General features: G+C 26.7%; 2 protein-coding genes across 4 annotated transcripts in view; one reads left to right on the forward strand and one right to left on the reverse strand.

Annotated features, from left to right (window-relative positions):
* Window positions 1-927: 927 nt before the first annotated feature.
* On the reverse strand, window positions 928-4,303 carry LOC100163875 (DNA-directed RNA polymerase III subunit RPC7-like). Of its 2 annotated transcripts, none has more exons than XM_001948015.5 (4): window positions 4,135-4,303; window positions 3,946-4,066; window positions 2,898-2,972; window positions 928-2,146 (listed from the first exon to the last, which is right to left on the reverse strand). In XM_001948015.5, exon 4 carries the CDS (start codon window positions 2,080-2,082, stop codon window positions 1,312-1,314), a length of 771 nt encoding a protein of 256 aa, XP_001948050.1. In that variant the 5' UTR covers window positions 2,083-2,146; window positions 2,898-2,972; window positions 3,946-4,066; window positions 4,135-4,303; the 3' UTR covers window positions 928-1,311. The 2 variants fall into 2 exon arrangements, with proteins under 2 accessions (XP_001948050.1, XP_016661161.1); XM_016805672.2 differs by having other exon boundaries at window positions 4,194-4,299.
* A 322-nt stretch (window positions 4,304-4,625) lies between these two features.
* The window catches only part of LOC100168654 (lysine-specific histone demethylase 1A), a 491,143-nt gene continuing 472,293 nt past the window's right edge, over window positions 4,626-23,475 (forward strand). Inside the window, exons 1-12 of one of the 2 annotated variants that reach the window (XM_029489753.1) lie at window positions 4,626-4,644; window positions 5,197-5,315; window positions 5,378-5,522; window positions 5,880-6,013; window positions 6,110-6,271; window positions 6,363-6,479; window positions 6,540-6,731; window positions 6,802-6,947; window positions 7,347-7,437; window positions 7,547-7,678; window positions 7,780-7,853; window positions 11,285-11,433. In XM_029489753.1, the coding sequence (XP_029345613.1) occupies window positions 5,280-5,315; window positions 5,378-5,522; window positions 5,880-6,013; window positions 6,110-6,271; window positions 6,363-6,479; window positions 6,540-6,731; window positions 6,802-6,947; window positions 7,347-7,437; window positions 7,547-7,678; window positions 7,780-7,853; window positions 11,285-11,433 (1,378 nt within the window). In that variant the 5' untranslated portion in view covers window positions 4,626-4,644; window positions 5,197-5,279. Of the gene's footprint in view, window positions 4,645-4,725; window positions 5,073-5,196; window positions 5,316-5,377; window positions 5,523-5,879; window positions 6,014-6,109; window positions 6,272-6,362; window positions 6,480-6,539; window positions 6,732-6,801; window positions 6,948-7,346; window positions 7,438-7,546; window positions 7,679-7,779; window positions 7,854-11,284; window positions 11,434-23,475 lie in introns of those variants that run through there. The other variant, XM_029489752.1, reaches the window with a different exon arrangement.

Consider the following 23,475-nt stretch of genomic DNA (forward strand, 5'->3'; position numbering starts at 1 on the left):
AATATAATTTTTTATGAAAACGTTGTTTTATAAGCGACTTGAAACTATGTAAAAAAATATTTTCAAAAAAATGAACACTTTTTGAAATAATGAGTGTTGTTTGATAAAAGAATCACCCGGTATTGTATATTAGTTTAATAATTTCTATATTAGCAATATAATATTTAAATCTATAAATAATTGAATTTGTTGTTGATTAAAAAACAAAAAAAACATGGTCGTTAGGTAAAAGACCAGCTTCTTCAATTTTGCTTTATGAGTATATAAAATATTAATATTTGTTATTTGTCATTGTAATAATATAATGGAATATTGGAATATGGATATGTTATCCATAAACCATTGCACTATGCATACAAAAAATGATTCCGTAGACACTGTGCCATCCTATCATACTTGTTGAATAATCAAATTAATTAATTTAAAAAAAAAAATAATAAAAATTAAAAATATCTTATGGCTATAAATAGCATAACTTTTCGGCTAACTTTTAATTTTTGCTAAAGATAGAAATATTGAGGGGAATCTTCTACTAAAATTTCTAATGTTAGCTTTGGAAATAATAAGTTTTATAAATTTCTAATTGAAAAATAATTTGAAAATACTCAGAGATTTTGTCAAAACTCAAACTTCAAATGCATATAAAAAATTGTGACAATGTTAAATGTATCTTTAATATTTTAGATTACTTCTATTATGAGCTTATAAGAAACCTTGCATTCAATTTTCAATCTTATTTACCAAGTGAAAAAGTTTTTATTGAGAGTAATTTTATTTTTTTTTACAAAATTTAAAAATGTCTCAAGGATATAACTAGCTTAATATATATCAAAAACATTACCATACATGGAAAATTAATAAATATATTATTATGCTTTGTTATTTTAACAAACAGGACAAGAGTGAATTAAAAAATTACATAAGAAATGTTATTTTAAAAGTTTTATTTGTACAAAATAAAAGTATATTAATAGTAATATATTATTGATATAATCAAAATTTAACACAACTTCTACAGTCAAACTTGTGTTTTAGTATTAATGTTAAAATTAAATCAATCACAATAAATTATATTTAAATATAAATTAGCATTACCTATGATGTATTTTATACAAATTAAACTTAATAAAATAATTATTACATTACAATTAAGTTTTGGATTTATCACATAAGCAATTTAATCCACAGCCTGATTTGAAGAAAAATTTAAAAAACCAAAATTGTTAAATAAACAGTTTTCACATTGGTTCGTTTATATAACAAAAAGAAAACTTAAGCATTACATTTAATTAAAATCATTTTTAGAATATATTAATAAATTGCATCATTATCGTCTAGACCATCATCATCATCATCATACCCTTCGCCATTATCAAAATAATTTTTATTGTAATCTGTACCATCATCTAATTCATCATCCACATCACTTTCAAATTCTTCCTCAATGTCTTTGGGCTGCTCATCTTTTTCCTCATCTTCTTTTTTTTTTGGTTCTTCGCTGTCTTCAACATCAATGTCTTCTTCTTCGTCAAGTTCTTTGGCAATACTTTCATTAATCAACAATGATGTAGTAGGATTATCAGTTTTTGCTTTCTTTTTGTTGGCAGGGCAAAGGAAATCGTCAATTTTATTTTTTTTAGCAGAAACAATTTCCTGCAAGGACAAATAGTCATGATTAGTTATCTCAGATTTTAATTTTTCCATCCACTGTTTATCAGTTAATAATTTTTCATCCAGTGAACTTTTTTTTTTTTTCGGTAACAGAGATGGTGGAAAGTAGTTATGATTATCTATAGATTTAAGGTATGACCAAGGGCTTGTAAACTCCTCTTTCGAAATAAATGATGCAGCATTATGAAAATGCTTGGCTAACTTCTTTTCAAAAGATATCAAATCATCATCTTCACTATCTTCTTCAATCTCAGTAACTGTTGCTCGCAAAGGTGGAAAGAGTTCTGGGGCTTTAAAATCAAGCGGATCGTCTGCTTCTAATTTGTCAGGACCAATGGATATATGTGGACGACCTATATTATTACCACCTCCACGTCCTCCTCGACTCTTTCCTCTTGATGATCCAGCCATCAAACTAACACTTTTCTAAGCTTTTAGTTGTAGTTGATATACTTTGTTTATGTGGCAAAGTTTCCTAGAAGAAAAAAAAAAAACAACAAATGTATGATTAAATGTAAGGTTATCAATAGTATAAATAAGGTTGTAAAATTGATTTGAACATTGAGTCAAGTTATATTAATACAACTGACAAATTTATCATTTGCATCTGTGTAGGTAATACAATTTATTTAAAAATTAATATCTATTATAATATATTGTACTAACCACAGTAATGATTCTGGTTCATGGAATTTGAATACCATAGAATATGTTAAAAAACTAATTACTTAAATGTTATGGTAAGAACTGAGATATCTTGATTAAAATACATAATGTATTAATATATATATCTTTGTTTAAGATAATAGTATAATACATATCTAATTCTACATACATGAAATAATTTTATGTTAAGAGTATTAATTTCAAATTTAAACTATATTACCAAATTGCTCTTAATGGATAATAGTATCGATAAATATAACAAATAAAAATTATTCTTTTAAGAATATATTAGTATTTTTACTGTTAATGTAGTGTGATGAAACAAAAAATGTAGTTAATACAATGGCATATGTCATATTGAAATATAATATAACTGTATGTATTGATATTAACAACAATGGACAAAGCGTGTAAAGAAATTACAGTTTTATAAGCCATAGAATTTAAGAAAATTTGTGCTTCATTTAAATCCATATTGAAATATTTAAAAAAAATAGTAAAATAGGAATACTACAATATCTAAAAATAGTAACTTTCACATAACATAAACATATACTTACAGGGTCATAAATAACTTTTACAACTAGAGAACAACTTGGGCATGTAGCATCAGTTTCTCCGGATTCTAATTCTTCCTAAAAAAAATATAAGCTTAAGTTATTTAAAATATACAAGATAATATCGAAAAATGTTTAAAATCTATACTCCTATATATCGTGACAAAAAAAGATAAATGGAAATAATACAATTTCTTAAATGCATAGGTATATAATATTTTCAGTATTTGGATTATACATCTTGAATAATTGAAGCACCTACCAAAAATGAGAATAAGAATTTTTACATAATATGTACATTATCGTAATAATCGGACATAGGTCTTGTGGTCTCAAAATTTAATTTTTACTGGATAAATGTATCAAACTTAATAAACTATAGTAATTATTTATCTTTTAATAAAAGATATTTATTACATTTTTTTTAATACATATTCTATTTAAGAAAAGAGTTATACTCAGCGGCAACTACTTTATATTTTGTTGCCCTAATCAAGTCAACCATGTGTACGGCGTTCACCTATCTTATAGTAATGCCATGCACCTGTGCACACGTTGTCCACCAAGTACAGTTACTAACTTGAATATAGTATGGTTTATTTACAGATTGTGTAATTATATAAAATAATAATAATAAATATATTATAGTTAATTTGAATTAGGAAAAACAGTTTCATAAACCTTCATGTAATAGGAATGTACTCTCATCATAGTATTACTATAGTCTATAAATTAACAAAAAACGGGAACATTTACATTTTTATGCAGTTACGAGGATTTAATTTTGAAGGTAGTTTAATAAAAAGTTTAACATTGCACAATAATAATTTCAAATATTATGGCAAGATAATGTTCTGAACAATTCATATTAGTGTAAAACTGTTTTGTAGTGTTTCTATTCTTTCATAAATCATAGAGAAATAGATATGTACCTAACTAAAAACCTAATTTTTCATTAAAAATATACATAACATGTACCTACAATATAGTATGTAATAACTAGTATGGCTTAAATTTAGAATAATTAGGTATATCTTAATTCTTTATATACTTTTGTTATTTGAAAACGATCTCCACATGGACATGGATAGTAATACATTTCATCGTCTTCATCATATTCAAAATCTTCTATTTCTACTTCGTCGTGATAAATGGACATTTGAAGAGATTATCTGAAAATATAATTTTCAATTAATATAATTATATATATTTATCAGAGTAAATGTAAATAAGGTACTACCTGTTACTATAGTTTACAATACCAATATTATTATTATAATAAAATATTGACTTTCTCACCATAACGGCATAACGTTAAACTTGCAGTTACTAGTTCAGTGGTTCGTACTATCAGCTTGAAGCTTCTTATTAATTTGCAAATCGACATTCAAGCACGTTTTTGATAGGTATATACAAAATAACCTAACATTTATCAAGACGCTATCATTACTGATATCACATAATCAGACTATCAGAGTATATTGTGACCACGGACTACTACACAGTAGTCCGTGATTGTGACCTATGATATTATTATTTTCATAATATTATTATGAATTATAATTTCATATTTGTTTAGAATGTTTAGATTACCTTCCGAATCTAATAGAATTTGGTGCTAATGCGTAGAGAAATTATTTTTGTTAATTATAATCATACGGACGGGCCTAACTATAAAATGTATGAAAAGTAATCATGTTTAAGTTCCCCGCCCAAATGGTTTGAACTTTGAATTTACGATAAATAATCTGTATGAATTTATGAAAAATAAAAGTATAATATTAAAATTTTTCACTGAATAATACCTAGTTTTTATTTGTTAGAAATAAGTTGTAATTTTACTAGTTTTAGAATTATCAAACAATTAATTAAACTACTTATGTTTGAAGTCTGAACCGTAAACCACTAACGGATTCCGTTCCTCTGAACATTCCCGGTATTTTGTTATCATTATCACAATGAGCGCCAAACTCAATCTCTGCAGCTGGACTTATGAATATTTGTGACAGATGTTTTGAACGTTTTGTAGTTCTGTCTCATTTCATTTGAATTTGAATTTACTCATCGTCCTACTCATTTTCCCTAAACTGTCTCTTCTCGGTTCTCGTTTATTTTGAAGTTGATAATTTACCGAATTTAAAAACTATTTACCCTTGGTGAATGTTTTTTTGTATAAATGTATGTAGAATATTTTCTTAACAAATATAAATCAAATACAGACAAATAATGTCTGTAATTTAAATTTGTAACTGTTTCAAAGCTTACACCAACCTAATTATTTTATTTTTATATTTTTATTTAGAAGTTATAGTTTACTGAACCTTCAATCAGTTTATTTTTGTTACATAATTGTGAACTCAGTAGGTATTGTCTAAAGTAATAAGTATGAGTGCATTGATTAATCGTCGTAAGCGGATTCGAGTAAGATTACATTTTTGGTTTTATGCAGAACATTATTAATTTCTTCGAGCTTTGTTTATTAGTTAAATTCAGGTGCACCCAATGAAGATGATGCTTCTCCCAATGTAACGGATAGCGCTCCTGACAATAATGTATCTGAGGATAATGCAACACCAATGAAAGAGGAGATTGATTTTGAATTGGACTCTGAACAAGATGATCCCACGGGTAAAAAATTAGTTTTTCAATCATCAAACAATGATATAATATTATATATGATTTGTGGTAAATTTTAAGTATTTCAATTTTCTATATCCAGGTAACATTTACTTACCACCTGTATAACTTTAAAATGTTGTCCCAATACAATAACTGAGTTGATATCAAGCTTTTTTAAGCTTTTAAGTTTAATTTATTTGTTTAAATTTATTTTTTTTACAAAGTTTCTTTCTTAAAAATTCTTTAAATATTTTGGTTCCCTAACTATATTTTTATAAATGTATGTAGTAACTAATTTTAAGACATTTGTATATAGGAAATTATTTATATTATAATATGTATAAAATAAATTTTTGATTTTATTAGGTTTGGAAGGAGCAGCATTTCATAGTCGTCTACCATTTGATAAGATGACTTCAAATGAAGCCTACTGTTTTTCAGATGTGGCTCACGGACCAACACAAACTCAAAAAGTTTTTTTACACATTCGCAATCGATTGGTAACTAAATACCAAATATTGTACTATTTTTCAAATACCTATATTAATTCTAGGAGAGTTTTAATAAAAAATTACCTTTATTTTGTTTATCATTAGTTACAACAATGGTTGGATAATCCAAAACAACAATTACTTTTTGAATCTGCTCTGCCATTAATTGAACCACCGTTTAATACTGATAAAGCTCTTATTCAACGTATTTATGCATACTTGGAGCGTCATGGATTCATAAACTTTGGAGTATTTAAGAGATTAAAAGTAAGAATAGGATATTTAGTTTAATATTAATGCATTTCATAAAAACAATTCATAATAAAAATAACTATTGATCTATTACTTATATTTATAGCCTCTGCCTGTAAAAAAAGTAGGAAAAGCTATTGTGATTGGAGCTGGTATTGCGGGACTAGCTGCTGCTCAACAAATGCAACAGTTTGGCATGGAAGTTATCGTTTTAGAAGCAAGGGTACTATAATAACACCTGCATTTAATTTTAATTTTATACCTAAATAATTAATTAATTTAGGATCGAGTTGGTGGTCGTATAGCTACTTTTCGTAAGAATAGTTATGTTGCTGATTTGGGTGCAATGGTAGTTACTGGTCTAGGAGGTAATCCAGTGACTGTGCTATCTAAACAAATCAACATGGAACTTCATCGTATACGCCAAAAATGTCCACTATATGAACCTGGAAAATTAAATGCATTGGTATCTACTGTAAGTAAAAACCTTATTCATTGAATTATTAAATATATAACATTTTAATGCAATATTTTTTATATTATAGCAAGTTCCTAAAGAGAAAGATGAAATGGTTGAGAGAGAATTTAATCGTCTTTTGGAAGCTACTAGTTACTTATCTCATCATTTGGATTTCAATTATTGTAATGGAAAACCTGTTTCACTAGGTCACGCACTGGAATGGGTTATAAAGTTTGTATTCTTTACTATATCACAAGTTTCTCTATTAATATTATTAAAAGTGATGAACTATAATTGAATTTCCACTCTAGAAAAATTATGTTTGTCTACAAATTTCTTAAAGTTAGTAATATACACTTTTTAAAAATGTCTTGATGGTAATTTGGTCAATATTATAATAGTTAACCTGTATCTAATTTCAAATTTGAGTATTGCATAATCTTGAAAGTTTCAATTAAAATACACATTTCAAAAATCTGTCTCTAAATCCAAACAGTTTTTCAAGCTTGTAATTTTATCTTTTAATTTTTACTATGACTTCCATTGGAAAATCCTCCATATTATAAATTTAAAATGTTTATTGATATATTATGGTTTATCATTAATTTGTCTACATTTTATATATTATAGACTACAAGAGAAACATGTTAAAGAAAAATTGATTCAGTATATGAAGAATGTTGTAGCTTTACAAGAACAACTGAAAACCAATTATAAAAAGGTATATTCAATAATAACATTAACATAATTATTATGTTTTATTCAGTATTTATATATATAATATTGTTTTTATTATATTTAATATCCTAAATTTGGATTATTTTGTTTAGTTACTCCAAGTGCAAGAAACTTTAAAAGATTTATCTACACAGCAAAAAGAGAATGCTGAAGAAAAACATAATGATGCAAGTTCAAATTTTGCGTACCTTTCTGCTACAAGAGAAATGGCTATTAATCTCAAAGTAAGTTGAAATAATTTTACAATATTAATTATTAAATAATTTTTTATGAAAATAATGGATATTATTGTGATCATATTTAATTTATGCATATATTTTTGTAGCAATGGGATGAACTAATAGAACAAAAGAAAGAAATTGAAGAAAAATTAAAGGAAATGGAAGCATCTCCACCAAGGTATAATTATATTACATTTTCATAGATGTTTATATTTGTTGTTAATAGTTTATTTAGCATTATTATTTATTTTATTTACTTTAAAATTGTAATTTACAACTAGTGCTCAATAATTTGCTTTGTTGTCCTAAAAATTGATTAAGATAACTTGCAATATTTCCACAAGCAGAACTTAATAAACTTATTTTTAGGCTTGAAGCCTTCTTGGCCATATTTTTTCGGAAGAGGACACTACACCCGCATTTGTTGTTTCCATCTTATAAATGTACAACATAGCAAAAACTATTTTGTGCGGAAAGAACCGAGAAAGCTAAAGTCATAACTAAGAAACGAGATTTTCACTACATAAAAATGAGAACTCAAGTTGTGCAATGTTGTTTTTATTTTTTTGATATTACTTATGTAAAAAAAGTTTTCAAGTTTAAAAACACAAACAATAAGAATTTTTTTGCGTATAAGTTATATAAAAGTAAAAAAGGACAAGTAGTTGATGAGCAGGTCATTGTAGTGAGTGTGTTATATTTGAATTTAATGATAAATCATTGTATACGAAAAACGATTCTGAGCTGAAACATTGTGTCATATTTGTATAAATAATCAAATTTAATAGTTAAAAATAAAAATTATAAAAATCTATATATATATCATGACTATAAATAGCGTGACTTACCTGTGACCTCTTTCTTTTTGATAGAGGTAGAAAAAATTGTTGAGAACCTTCTATCAATATGTCTTATGTTAGCTATGTTAAGAAAAACTTTTATAAATTTCTTTTATGAAATTTACAAAATTTGAAAAACTTCTTATGGCTATATGGCTATTTAACTAATTTAAAAAGAGTCAAAATCTTTCAAAAATTTTAGCATTGATGTTAAACATTTTTTTTTCACATTTTTTTTGTTTTTCTTGCCGCTTTTTATAACTAGTTGGAATTTTCAATTTTTGATCTCCCAAAAGTACCAACTATATTCACTTTTCTATCAAAAAAGTTGCTAATCTTGAAAATCTGCCGATAGACAGAAAAAAACACATATCATTTTTTGCTCTGCTCAGAATTTCAAAATAAAAACGACATAACATAGCCAAAGTTCTTTTTTTTATGTGGTGAAAATCTTGTTTCTTAGTTATGACTGTAGCCTTATAGGTTCTTTACCGTGCAAAACAGTTTCTGCTATGTTGTTCATTTGTAAGACGGAGACAACACATGCTGATGCAGGTGTAGTGTCCTCTTAAGCGTATGTCACACCCGTATGTGTTCTCCGTCTTACAAATGTACAACATAGCAAAAAATGTTTTTTGAGGGACAACTTTTATCGCATCATATTTGTTGTAGAACTACCATATTTTCACAGCACGTAAAGAAGAACTTTATCTGTTCAACAGCGTGTTTTTTTTTAGCATTATCCAATCATTTTTTATAAGTTAATGAAAAAAAACAAAAAAAACCAAATGTTTAGAGGTAAATAACTTTTATTGTATTTATGTTATCTTAAATATGTGCACACCGTTGCATAGATAATTTTACGCCCTATATGTTCAGAAAAGTTGGAGCCACTACTACAAACACAGAAAGATAAAAGTTATCCCGCACAAAACAGTTTTTGCTATGTTCTACATTTGTAAGACTGAGACAACACATGCGGGTGTGACATCCTCTTAAGCTATATTATTTACATGAATAAATTATAACTTAAACTAAAACAAACTGTGGAAGTTTTTCTAGTGTATAGAAAGATTTTGAGTGTAGCTTATCATCGAGTAGGTCACTTATATACATGATACATTTTAATTCTATGATAAATTATTGAATACAAAAAATGATTTTGAGTCGGAACTGTGTTTCAGTCTCTATTTCTTAGATGTTTTTATAACTTAGTATTATAATTAATATCTATTTCTATTTGTAGTATGGTATGTTGAACTTATTTTTGCCAAAGACCACGTATGAATTACATAATATTATATCATATATTATTATTAGTTTATAAGTAGGGTCCGGATTTAAATGCTCTAAAATCTATTCAAAAATTACCAAAAATTCCCTAAAATTTACTTTTAAACACAATAATGCCCTTAAACAATTACCATATATTTTTTGATATGGATACAAGTGAAAGAAAAACAACAGTTTAAATTTTGGCATTTTTAACACTTCTTTATCGTAATTAAACTAACAATAATACGAAACTAAAATACCGAAATTAAGCACATCGCACATACAATAAATAAGCAGCGTATTTAATAAATAAATGCGATCAATATTGAAAAACTAAATGTAAAAACTATAAATATCTTGAATTTTAAATTTTATGATTGTACAAAATAAAAGATATTTTGAATTTTGTCTTACCTATAGGCCTGTTAGTTATTAATAATAATTATTATCTACTAAAATACTAAAAATAAATGAATATATGTGAATAATAGAACCCTGGAATTTCAGTTCAAGTAGAAAACATTCTAGTGCTTGTACATTTTAAGATACTTTAGAAATTCTGTATACTCAAACATTTTTGTGTATAAGACTTTTGAACTAGATTTGACTCTTCATCAAAAAAATAAATTTTTACTTATAACTTTTCAACAAATATTATAAAAACAATATTTCTTGATATAATATTTTGAATTTCATAATTTACATATTCATAGTTCATACTTCATACTATATATATTAATATGCACTAAATAGTAAATATTAATAATATTACCAAAAAATGCTTTTAAAATGGAAAAATAACGGAAATATATAAAAATGTATCCTAAGCAAGATTTTTTTTTATAAGCATTTGAAGTTCAAATGTTAACAACATTTATCAAGTTAAAAATGTACAAACTATTTAGTAGTTTAAATTTACAAAATGTTAAATTTTTTGTATCTAAGGATTGAAAATTTAAAATAAGGTTCCAAGTAAGTAACCAAAAAAATCTAAAAATATATAAACACAGTTTTTTTAAATAGTTATCCTAAGTTAAAATTTGGACAAAGTTACATATTGCACCAAGAATAACGATATTAGTTATTTTATTTTATTGCAATTAAAATATATTATATTGTGGGTACTTGAAACTTTTAGAGTAGGTATATTATTATATTTTATATACACAATAACATTTTCAAATGCAATTTTTTCGACCAAAATAAATTTAATTAACCTACTGTAGTACTAATGCCTAATAGTTAAATAAATTACTTTAATCACAACAATGTCAAAAAATATACCTACTTAGTAGTATTATAGGCTGATAGACCATTTTGGTTCAGAATTGTTTTTCGTAACCAATGATTTTATATCATTGAGTTCAAATTTAACACATCCATTACAGTTAATTATACTCTCTAGACACTTAATATACAGCTTTTTTTTATTTGTTAACATTTTGCTTTATTATTTTTGTATAAAATTATATAAGAAAATATGTTTTATTTTTAGTGATGTATATCTATCAACTAAAGATCGTCAAATTCTGGACTGGCATTTTGCAAATTTGGAATTCGCCAATGCTACTCCACTGAATAATCTGTCATTAAAACATTGGGACCAAGACGACGACTTTGAATTTACTGGAAATCATCTAACAGGTTAGAAATATTTTATTTTTATTTAAAATCATTGGAGTTAAATTTTACATAATTTGGAAGTATGTAACTGTTCATTCATGGGTACTCCTCTGAAATGAGTCATATTTGAGGTTTGAATGGTTTAGTAGAAAAGAAGTCAATAAAATATAAAAATCTGTGATTCGCAAGTTTATCTCAAACTATTGCAACTTAAACATTATAATTAATATATATTATATATATAAATATTTTTTATTATTTAAAGCCACTAGTATAAACTATGACAACTTGGCAAAGTCAGCCTCCAGTATAAAGGCGATAATTAATATTAAAATTACTGTTCCTTGCTCTTTAAACTTTTTGTTCCACAGTGTTTAGTACAATATGTATCTGCCCTGCATGGCTACATCTAGTACTTATAGAAAATATGGGCCAACTAAAAGTAAAATTAACTATTGGATTTTATGTAAATCAAACATTATTACCTTGGTTTATCATAAATTTTATGTTATATAATAATATATTTATATATGTTATTTATTTTATACTGTTTGTGAGACAAGAATTTACTTAAACAAAACAATTCAAAAATAAGGTTAAATAATATCCAGAAGCTACAACCAACCTAATTTTATGGTTGTTATTTTATCCACAGGCGTCAATATTTCTTACAATTTCAATCAAAATTAATTAACAAGATCTGTTGATTTAGTTTTTAATTGTTATGTGTAAACTGTAAAGAAAATATCTTAATTGATGGTTAGAAGAGAAGTGACTTGTGAAGTAATCACAATATACCTGGAATTTCTTGTAAATATTTTTTTGTTCTATTCCCTTGAAAGTATTGTTATTATATCACATGTGATCAGTCGATCAGTAGTCAGTACATACTACATAATTGTTACAAAGTATATTGCTATACTTTAATTATACATTATATTATAGTAATAATTATTATAATTTTAACTTAGTTTTTATGCTTTACCCAACTAAGTTCCTTAATTTTACTCGGTTTATGAAATATTTCATTAATTTATATAGTTATTAAATAAGGTCTATAATTGCAAACACGGACATAGAATAATATGGTTGCAACTTGCAAGTAAAATTACGACAATGAATGGTTAGATAGAAATTTCAAGAAGAAAAATTCAATACGTATCGATAGGGAATAGATACGTACCGAAAGGAATAGTTACGAACCGACTCGTATCGAAGCCTTGAGTCCAATACGGGTCCGGTACGTATCGCTTGTACCTATATTGCACTTGTAACTTCTTTAACTCCAATTTCTTCCTTGAAATTCTTGATAATGAGTAATGACTAATAAGCAAAAACAGATTACGAATTACGGAAATGAAATCCCTCGAATTTTGTTTTCGTCATATTTGTTGAATTGTATTGTATTGCCAATTGTGGTGTTGAAAGCGGGTCGTTTCATTTTTTCGTCGTTTTTTGGTGCATTTTGACAAATAAGCGGAAATAAATTCACCCAGTACTAAAAGCTAGATTTTAATTTTGAAAACATATTTGAATTCCTTATTCTCTTTTCTAGGTTATGTAGAAAATGGTTTTTTGATTTTTTTTTTTTTAATTACACTGAAGTAAAGGTGAATTAAAAAAAAAATTTATTTGGTACTATACTAATAAAACAACACAAAACATCAAAAATACATTTCCTACATAACTTAGAAAATAAAATAAGGAATTCAAATATGTTTTAAAAATTAAAATTGGACTTTTGGTACAGGGTGAATTTTTCTTCCGCTTTTTGGGACTTTCTTACATAAAGCGTTCGGGGAACTCACGCATATTGATGATCAGTCATTACATACTCAGTCCAACAAACTCACGATGGATATATTATAATATTGCGTAAATCCGACCTCTTAAAAATGATTTGCTTTCAACAGCCTTTTAAAATTAAAATAAGAATAAGAATAAAATAATCAATACTAAATACTAATTATTGAAGTATTGGAGTAGTGTCCCCCACACTATACTAAACTACTCCATAATACATACGTGTTCTTCTCTTTAAATATTAGTTATAACACAAAATATTTCTGTCTGGTGACATCAGATTTTCAGGAAAATCTAAGAATTCATACTGAAACACATACTTTTTGACGATTTAAAAATGTTCAGTGCTTTACTCCTTTTATTGAAAAAATGTATTTTAAGCACCAGATTTGGATAGACCAAATTTTTTAAAGTAGTTTTTTTTTACCAAGTATTCTGCCGGTCGGTTAAATATTAGACTGATCGTCTGTTTGAGTAAACATACATTGTAAAAACGGTCCTTAGTTAAATGTTTAGTTTTTAAATTTATTTTTTCATGATTTATGACCACCTCATACGCATATAAATTGGCTATAGGTTTGGCTGGTTAGGGTACCTATATATTTATCATATAAACTTAGTTAGTATTATTTAATTTAAAAACTATTAGGTTTTGTAAATTGCCCTTCAATTGTAGTTTAGTTTTAAAGGGATCGGTTATAAAGAATATTGTATGACGTGCTGTTCTATTCCTTTTTAGATTTAAGTATTTACAAAGGGATTATGAAGTTTTTGCCTTGAGCAAAAAACTAAAAAAACTGGATGTACCGCTTCCAGTGTTGACAAAGAGATAAAAGAAACCGCCTCTGGGCACTTAAAATTACATCTGTCCGCATTGAATAGCATTTTTTTAACTAGCTTGAACTGAATGAATAATAATTTCTTCTAATCATAAGTAAACCAATTCAAAATGCTTAAAATTGTTTTTGCCTGATGTGGTATGCATTTCAAGGTAAATAATAGATTATTATTAATAAATTAATAAACTAATGTATAATAATCAACTATATTTAATTAATATTTTAATATAAAATCTTAATATTAATTTAAAATAAATTATGTTTATTGTTAAAATTATTAAATTACGTAAATATCCTGAAATATATTTTCTATAATATACATGGGTCATATTATAAACATGATGTAAGAAAAGTTTCACATATTATGTCACCCTGAAAATTTTGTTTAAGTTAAGTAAAACTGAGGTACATTTATGTGTTTGAAACATGGTAACATATTATGTATGTATAATATTGGTACGTGGACATTTCTCCCCCATACATAGTTTTTAAAAATGTAATATTTATTATTTAATATGATCAAAATTATTAATATTAAATATTATTATTATTATTATTATTATTAATTATTTTATTATTTAAAATTATTTTTTCTTGTCGAATGTCTAATTTTGTCTATAGATAGGATAGAAATCAAATATTTACTCTTTATTTATGGAATGTACTTAATGCTACAAACAAAAACACAGGTAAAACAAATAATAAGTGAAGGTTTTAAATGTTTCAATAATAAATTTAATACCTATAGGTTTCAAATGTTTCAATAATAAATTTAATACCTATAAGTTGAGTTGTAATACTTGTTTTGAAAATTACATATTATTTTAATAGCAATTTTAAATTCTGAGAGGAGATTCTATTTTTATCGTTTCATGTAGACAATGATCAAAAATATACATATATAATTTATTATATTTATGAAAATATTTGGAAATTTATTCTGTATTTAGACAAAATTATAGAATAGACAAAAAAAATAATTTCGTATTAATGTACATAATATTATTATTATATAACGTACCTACTATGTATAATCAATGATACCGCCTACTCTATAAGTTGTATATTAGTATCGTATTTTGTTTTTAATTGAAATGCGTTTAAATGGCAATTATTAATTTATTTTATTTGATTATAAATTAATATATTATAACGTAAAGAATTGTCTGGATTTTTAGTTAAGTTAATTTGATATATTTCAACTTGTTTGGTGTTTTTCGTATTTGAATAACAAATACTGCATAATGTAAAAATATGCAGTAAATATACATATCAGCCTCAGCGGGGGTCTGCGTAGAGAAAGTTTTTGTTTAATGAAACGTAATAAAGAGCTTAACATTGACTAATTGCTTAACGTTGTCTCAATAGACGTTACTTTAAAAACGGTATTTTATTTTTTGTAACGTACAACTCATAAAGGTGTTTTTATGACAAATGATATAGTTTATCTTTTATAAACTATATAAGATTTACGACAACTTTTAGGCAATATAGGCCTATTATTTGAGAATTTAATTTTATTCAACTACAGTGGCATATTTAGTATTTTGCTGCCCTGGGACCACATATTTTTAATGCCGCCATCCCATATCCCCACTCATAAAATAATCAAAGCAAATTGTAAAATGTATTAATTTATTTTTATCTATTGATAAAATATAGTAAACATTTTAAAAATTATTATTTCTTGAAAAATACATCGATAAAAGACCCGTTATGGTATACGGCGCCGTCATTCAAAATCATGGGTAAAATCAATATAAATATTTATAGAAAACAACTAAATCGTCCAATGATAATAATTTTAAAAAAGGTCACGTATCTACGGTTTTTTTTCAGTTTCAAAAAACAATAAAAAAAAATGTATCTTCCGTAAAATTTCCGTTTTTCCTCTATTATTTTTGGTCGCTTTTCTATTTTTGACCTATTATAGCAGTGGCGCTAGTAAAAAATTTTAATTATGACATTAGACACCTCCACATAAAATGTTGACACCCACCTATTTCTTATAATTACTTTACCATATACCAAGTATAGTTTGTAATTTGTATGTTGTATATTGAACAAATGTTCATAATATAACTATAGAAATATAGAATGACAAAGGTGACCCTCTACCTACTAAAATCACCTATAACAATTGTCATAGGTAAATATATATTACCGCCACTGTATTATAGTACCAACTAGATTCAATTTCCCACTAAAAAGATACTGAAGTTGAAAATCGAAGCATTATTTAATTTCAACTGTTTATCGTGTAGGTTAGACACACACACACACACACACACACAAAATCATTACACAAGAAATTATTGTAAAATCATTGCCGTCATCGCTCCACTCAGAATCTAAAAATATTATGTATAAAATATAGTTATAATAATATCATGGGCATCAGTATTTATTATTAGAAAAGTGGTTAATATAAGTATTAAAGAAGTGATAAAACTATCAATGCAACTACCTATTTCAAAATATTTATTGTTTTTATAAACAAATACTATTTATGGTAATGTTTTTAAAAAGTACATCATAAAACTTACTAGAAATTGTCGAATACAATTTGTTATATTTATATGTAGCTGAAGATAATTTACAAATTACTGTAGTTTGTAAGCTATTAAATATTAAAAACGCTCTCCTGTACAATTTTTGATTGATAATTTGTAACTATTTTTGATATAGGCACTCTTGTACTAACAGTACGATGTTACTAATACCATAGCTATAGAATAGCTTTATATTAAGATATTAATAGAACATTAAATCGTTTTGTTGCCTAAATCACTGTAAATCTATTTTCAAAAAAAAGCTCCCACCAAAATTTGCTTCCCAGGGAAATTGCCCCCCTTGTCCCCCTAGATACGCCACTGATTCAATACTTATAAACTTATTAAAAAATTGAAAAATAGAGTTACATTTCATCAACTGAATAAGATATAAGAATAAATCAATTATTAACTAATTCGTCCTAAACATTTACAAACGCCAACTGGAAACCATAGTTAAAGCACTAAACAGTTTATAGTTTATTTTGTAGCTAAAACATGATTTACTATATAGGTCCATTGACTTTTCTAGTAATTGTAAAATAGACGTCACTGTTGAATATAATCAATTTCGTTTTATAATAATGCATAATTTATAAAGTGGTCAAGGGACCGGATTGTCTGTACACCATCTAGACTGTAGTGCATCATGGTTAAAGTGGGGTACAGATTAACGGTCTATAATTTATCAAGTATTTTGATGTTCTTTTTCTTATATAAATATTTTATTCTTGTCTGCAATTGATATCACCAGGTACTCAGTGTGCTCAGATACCTTTAACCTCCATTACGTTGTGTATTATAACAAGGAGTTTGCTGAGTGATAATTATCATAATTAACATTTTTTTATGCTATAAATTAATTTATGTCGGATGGCCGTATGTGGGGATCACGCCCACCTGTTTTACTGGCTTAATATGTTTTTGATCTATTATCCTGTGTCGGAATAACACTATACTATCATCGGCTAAAATGCTTTTAATTAGAAAGGAAATAATAGGAAACAAAAATTAAAAATAATTTACAACAATAATTATGTGCCTAAAACTACTTTCGGATTAGGAACTCATGATTATATTCATGAGATGGAGTATTATAATATTTATAATATGATGTTTTGACACTGTGAAGTGTTTGTATTTCGAACAAATATAAATTTTTTTGAATTAGTAAGAATTGAGTTCACCTATCTTAAATAAAAAAAACTATGTAGCCTATCGGTAATTGATATATTACTAATTAGTAAAAATTAATTTAACAAACGATTTAACTAACTAACTAAACCTAACTAAAAACTAACATGTTTGTAAATATTAGTTGTTACCATGTAGTAGTGTAGTACATATAAACATAGATATGTCCTAATAAAAGCTATTATAAAAATTCATAATCCGTTGGCATGTTTTAAAACAAAATTTCGTTATGTCAGAATGCAATATGTGACTAATTGCCTTCAACAGACTTCCTAGTTTGTCAAATGTTTTTGTGGAATTGCTATGTAAAGCGTTTTATATGATGTGTGTGGCATCACCGCCGGCATAGCTGATGAATAGGGGCGGTTGGATTAGACATGTTGACATTTCTTTTGCGTACATTTCAATTTTGCAGGTTCTGGCGGCGTTTATACTTTTCGGCATCTCGTGTTTCAAAGGGGTCGCGGTTTTCACAAAGGGACACCGACAATGTATGATTGCGCGTGTAAGTTGAACGTGTTTAACTATAATTATAAAAGGTGCAGGTTTCGATTTAAACATCTCAAAAGACCGCTCAATCTAACCTTTCATGTCTGTCACCTTACACCGGAAAAGTGTCTTTCACAATAAATATAAAGATCGTTGAATCTTTTCTATCTATTGTGTGTAAACAATTCTCTTTTTTTATAAGAACACAAGAACCGACAGATTTTAAAATACACGATATGTACTCATAGTTGTTGTAATTTTATTAGAGACGGTCGTAATAATGGCAGCCCTTTCACAAATACAGTCAGTAATATAGTACCTACCTACATCAAATACTCCAAACCTTTAACAGTTTTTAAATTTTTAAGCGCAAATACTTTGGGCTACGTTTTCTAACGTTGTGGTAGTAGTACAAAATAAATATAAACGCTGTTAAGTTTTTTTTTATTTTAGGCACGAACGTACAACTATCGCGTTAGATTGGCTGGAAAAGTAAAAAAGAAAGTAGTAAAAACAAAAAAGGATAAGACTTCCAGAAAAAAAAATGGTTAAATCGGCTATTTGTATGCTAGCGCAGGTATATACTTATAGAGTGGGTTCGCCGAAACCAAAATACGTATTTAATAGAGTTCCGGGTTTTCAGGACGATGGGTACTAAATTTGTGACAAACGATGTGACGTTAATGGAAGTCGTGGGCGGCTTTTTTAATGCACAGTGTACCTCTACTGTAAATAAGAATTCGGGCACGTTTTCGTAATAAATTGGCAACAGGAAAAGGAAAAAATAAAGAGTTTGAGCAAATAAACTAATAAAGTACTGCAGACGTTTTAAATAGAACATTATGCGAATGAAAGTTATTGTGTATTATAGCGTACTATAATATAATGTATCTATATAATATATAATTTTCTATACAATGCTCTATACGTGTAATGAGCTTGTATTATATTGTTTTACTTTCATTGAATTTAAATCGGGTCAGGAGGTCTAATTAAGTCGAGCTGGAAAAAAATCAAACAAAAGAATCCTTCCCGAGGTGAAACAATATTCGCTGGATGTCCAGCTGTTAAAAGTAACATGAATTAGCGTAAAACATAAAGGATATCAATATGATCCGTTGTGCCTGATAAACGATGTTTAATTAAAATTGTCTTTAATTAAATCGTCGTGTTGATCGGTGTCTTGATTTTTTCGCCGACTCATGTTGCCTCTATTTTCATGGAATCTTTTTTAATATCTCCCAATCTTGACGTGTGTTATTAATGTTGATTCAGACTAGTGACTACTAAAACATAATCCAGGTATGCAGACTATAATAAAGTATACCTACCACCTTTACTACGTAAAACATAATAGATTGTAATTTGTAATATATTGCATTTAAATTCAATTTTGAATATTTGTTTTAATCTGTAATGCGAATTACAATTATTATTTAAAACAAATTTAATTTTGCTGCAACTCGTTTAATAATTTATGATATTTTCTTGATAGTTAAAATTATTTTACACTTAGGTATTGAAAAAACGATAAAAATCGAAGGTTCTCAGCAACAACTGATACACATTGTATTGCTACTAGGTAGGAAAGTAATTGCTTTGTATATATTGACTGAACGAAAATATATAAAATGTTTAAAATCAGTGGATTTTTTTTGTAAGGTATTTATTGTTACACTTATTGTGAATTAATCGTTGTGACATAATACTTTTTAACTGAATAAGTAATTCTGAAAAGTACAAATATACAGCGTTGTAAACGAATGACTTCAAGTGTTGATTTAAACGCTTTATAAAATATTTTTAATGTTTATAAAATATATATTTCATTGCCTTAAACTTCATGTTTTTGATAATATTTTATTTACTAGTTTTGATTTTGTGTTTTGAAAAAATATGTATTATTTATTTATTTAAATTTATTTTTATTTTATATCTATTTTATACAATTGTACGAGTTTCTATATTTTTGAGTTTTTAGTTGTACCTATATCTAAGATGGTAGATAAAAAAAAATGTTCCACCTATATAACTATTAAGACCTTGGTCCCTCGATGAATCGATCTTACAGTGTTCGGTACAGTATTCTTAAAAAGGGTTTGAAACGTGTTTATTTATTATCTGTATTGTCTTAACCACAACAGTCTTCGTGACTAGGCGTAACCACATAAACGTGGGGAACGTTTTTTAAGTAGATATTTATGAAAAATGACTAGGATAATCGAGCCTCGTTACAGTTTAATCCCTCCCATCGCCCGAATGAAATAAATATAGTTTATAGTTTACATAATACATGAATGGGAGTTCTAAATTATTGAATTTAGTGTAAGTATAATATTATTTTTTAGTATTTTTATGAATAGTTGTATTTGCTTTTTAAATTAGGTTTATTTTTTAAGTTCGTGTATATATTATATAATATATAGAATATCATGAGAGATACCCTTTTTATTTAAATTATTGTTATTCTGTTAGTTCTGTAAAATATAGGTAAGTATTCATTTCTTCATCAACCATAAAAATATAAATATTATTTAGAAAATAAGAACAGTGTTACTATTATCCAATGATTTAAGTTAAAGTTAAAATGTTTATTATCTTTGCATACTAATAGGTATAATTTAAAATTAACATTGAATATAATATAAATTGTAATATGAAATGTTGAATACCAAGTACGTGCGATTAATACTATTTTGTTTTGGATTAATTGGATTTTGATATAATTGCAACTTCAAATAACTACTATTTTATTTGTTTGTTTTTTTTTTGTAGGTAATAATATGTAGTATGTACCTATATCTAAATTATTGTTTTAAGTATTCAAAATACTGTTTTTTTTTTTTTTTGTCACGGACAGGTTTTATTTTTAAATAAATATTTTAACAACTTAGTTGTAAATAATGTACCTTAAAAATCTAGATTAGGTATAACTTTCTTAAAAAATAAATATATTTTAAAATTCTCTGCAATATTAAGTCGTATTATATTGTATTGTAATATGATTACGTAATTTTACTACTGCGGGTCTTTGTTTCTGCAATTCAGTATAACTTTTATTTACCTACAATGTATTATATTAATACAATATTTAAATTTTAATAGTTTAAAACTTCAGTAAGTTGATAAGGATACAATATAATATTATATAGTACTAATATACTTTTAATTATGTAAAACATAACTAACTTATAATACAATTTTACTTTGAAGAACTTTAGTATATAGGTACACATCTGTAGGTATAGCACAATTTAAAATGGGCCGAGGTGATATTGTTGCCAAAAAATTTCCGTTCTAATTTTAATCATTAAAAAATTAGGTAGATAATATATACCTACTGTTTTTATTTATACATTTATTTATTAACTAATTTACATTAGAGTTAATTTGAGACATTTTAAAACCAGTTTCGTATTTTATGTAATGGCATGTAAACGATTGAACTGGTCATTAGGAGACAAAAATTTGTTTCATTTAATATATATATAAAAAAAATACCGTTTGGAACACGGACATTTGATACGATAATCATTAGAAACAATCAGTAAATATTGTCATTTATTTTTAAATTATACAGTAGCAATTAGCCAATCTATACATTTGTTTTAGCCATCCAGTAATCGTCAGTATTTGTAAATCTATACCATGTTCCAAACCTAACACTGTAAAGACACCGACGCTGTTTTCTGTACAGATATTTTTTGATGTTGAAAATTTTCAAGTGATATTGGCCCGTCATCAGCTATAAAAGGAAACTGGCATGTATTCGTTTTTCCAAAAAAAAAAGTTTTTTTGACTGGCGCCAAAGATGATAAGAACTCTGTCGGAGTTTATATTTTCTGCATAGATTGAAAATGCTGTCTCAGATTTATAAAGTTGTTGGTGATTTCCGTCCAAAATGATAAAATATTTTTATTCGTATGGAAAAGTCCGTACACATTCATGGTTATTAAACTCACATCAATTGATACATCAATATTGCATGCAAGGCACGCTCTTGATATGCTAACCCATGCTTGATATTTGGTAGATGTCAATACATTTGTATTTCGAGTTTTAAAATGAAGCCATAGTGCCACACGTAATTTCCTAAAAATAGGTTTAGATGAATATAGAGTTAAAACCAAAAAAAAGGTGGGCTAGTGGATGTCGCTCTGCTGTACATTAGGTTACAAGTGGGTCACTATAATGGATGGTGTTAAATTTGAATTCAATGATATAATATCATTGTATAAGAAAACCGATTTTGAGCGAAGACGGTCAGTCGGCCTATTATATTATTGAAATATATTTAATGATATTATTGTGGATAAAGTAATTTATATATAACCTATTTATGTGAAATTCTGTTTTAAATTTTCAATCCTTAACTATAAAAGTTGAACATTTTATAAATTTTTAACTACAAAATCATTTTTAAATTTGATATAATTTGGGCCTTCCTCCTCACGTAATTTTATTTTGTTATTATCTTTAGTTGAGTTGTCTAATTTACTTATTATATAATATAATAATATTAAAGATTGTAACTATACCTATACTTATTTTATTAAAAAAAAAACTTATTTTACGTTTCAGTTACGAAATGTCGGTAAAAATTTCTTGAAAGCAGTATACTATTGGATCTGATTATTTTAACTTTATAATATTATATATGTATAAGTACCTACGAAAATTTATTGTAATAATAATAATAGGCAATAGCGATACCAATATAAATGCATTACGTATTTAATATTTTCTTAGGCTAGAGTGCTAAATCGTATTCCACCAAAATATACTCAACAGCCAAAAGGACGTATACAATACCTTTATAAAATTATATTATTGTAGTGCTTTTGAAAAAAATAAAATAAATCGTGAACGCGTCGAAATTCGTATACGGTTTACAGATGTTTTCTCCGATCCCGATGCCGTTACTAATTTTCCCGACGATTTTTGCCGGTGTTGGCGGCGGCGGTCCCCTTTGGCTTTTCGCGATCACCGTTCGTCACGGTCCGTCGTCGCATTGTATACGACGGCACGCAACGCACATGTCGTGGGCCGGTCGCGCGCGCCGAATCGGCGGATACAGTATATTATACCAGGATGAGGTAGATAGAATAGGGCCTGTTGGGCATTCTAACACGCCGGAATTAATTTTATTCTCGACGCCATCCGAATAACCGCAGACGCTCTCCCAA

Source organism: Acyrthosiphon pisum, chromosome A2, assembly GCF_005508785.2.
Source record: "Acyrthosiphon pisum isolate AL4f chromosome A2, pea_aphid_22Mar2018_4r6ur, whole genome shotgun sequence".
Lineage (NCBI taxonomy): Eukaryota > Metazoa > Arthropoda > Insecta > Hemiptera > Aphididae > Acyrthosiphon > Acyrthosiphon pisum.

Coding starts and splice junctions, on each gene's coding strand:
- LOC100163875 (XM_001948015.5), bottom strand. CDS start 2,082: ATGGCTGGATCATCAAGAGGAAAGAGTCGAGGAGGACGTGGAGGTGGT.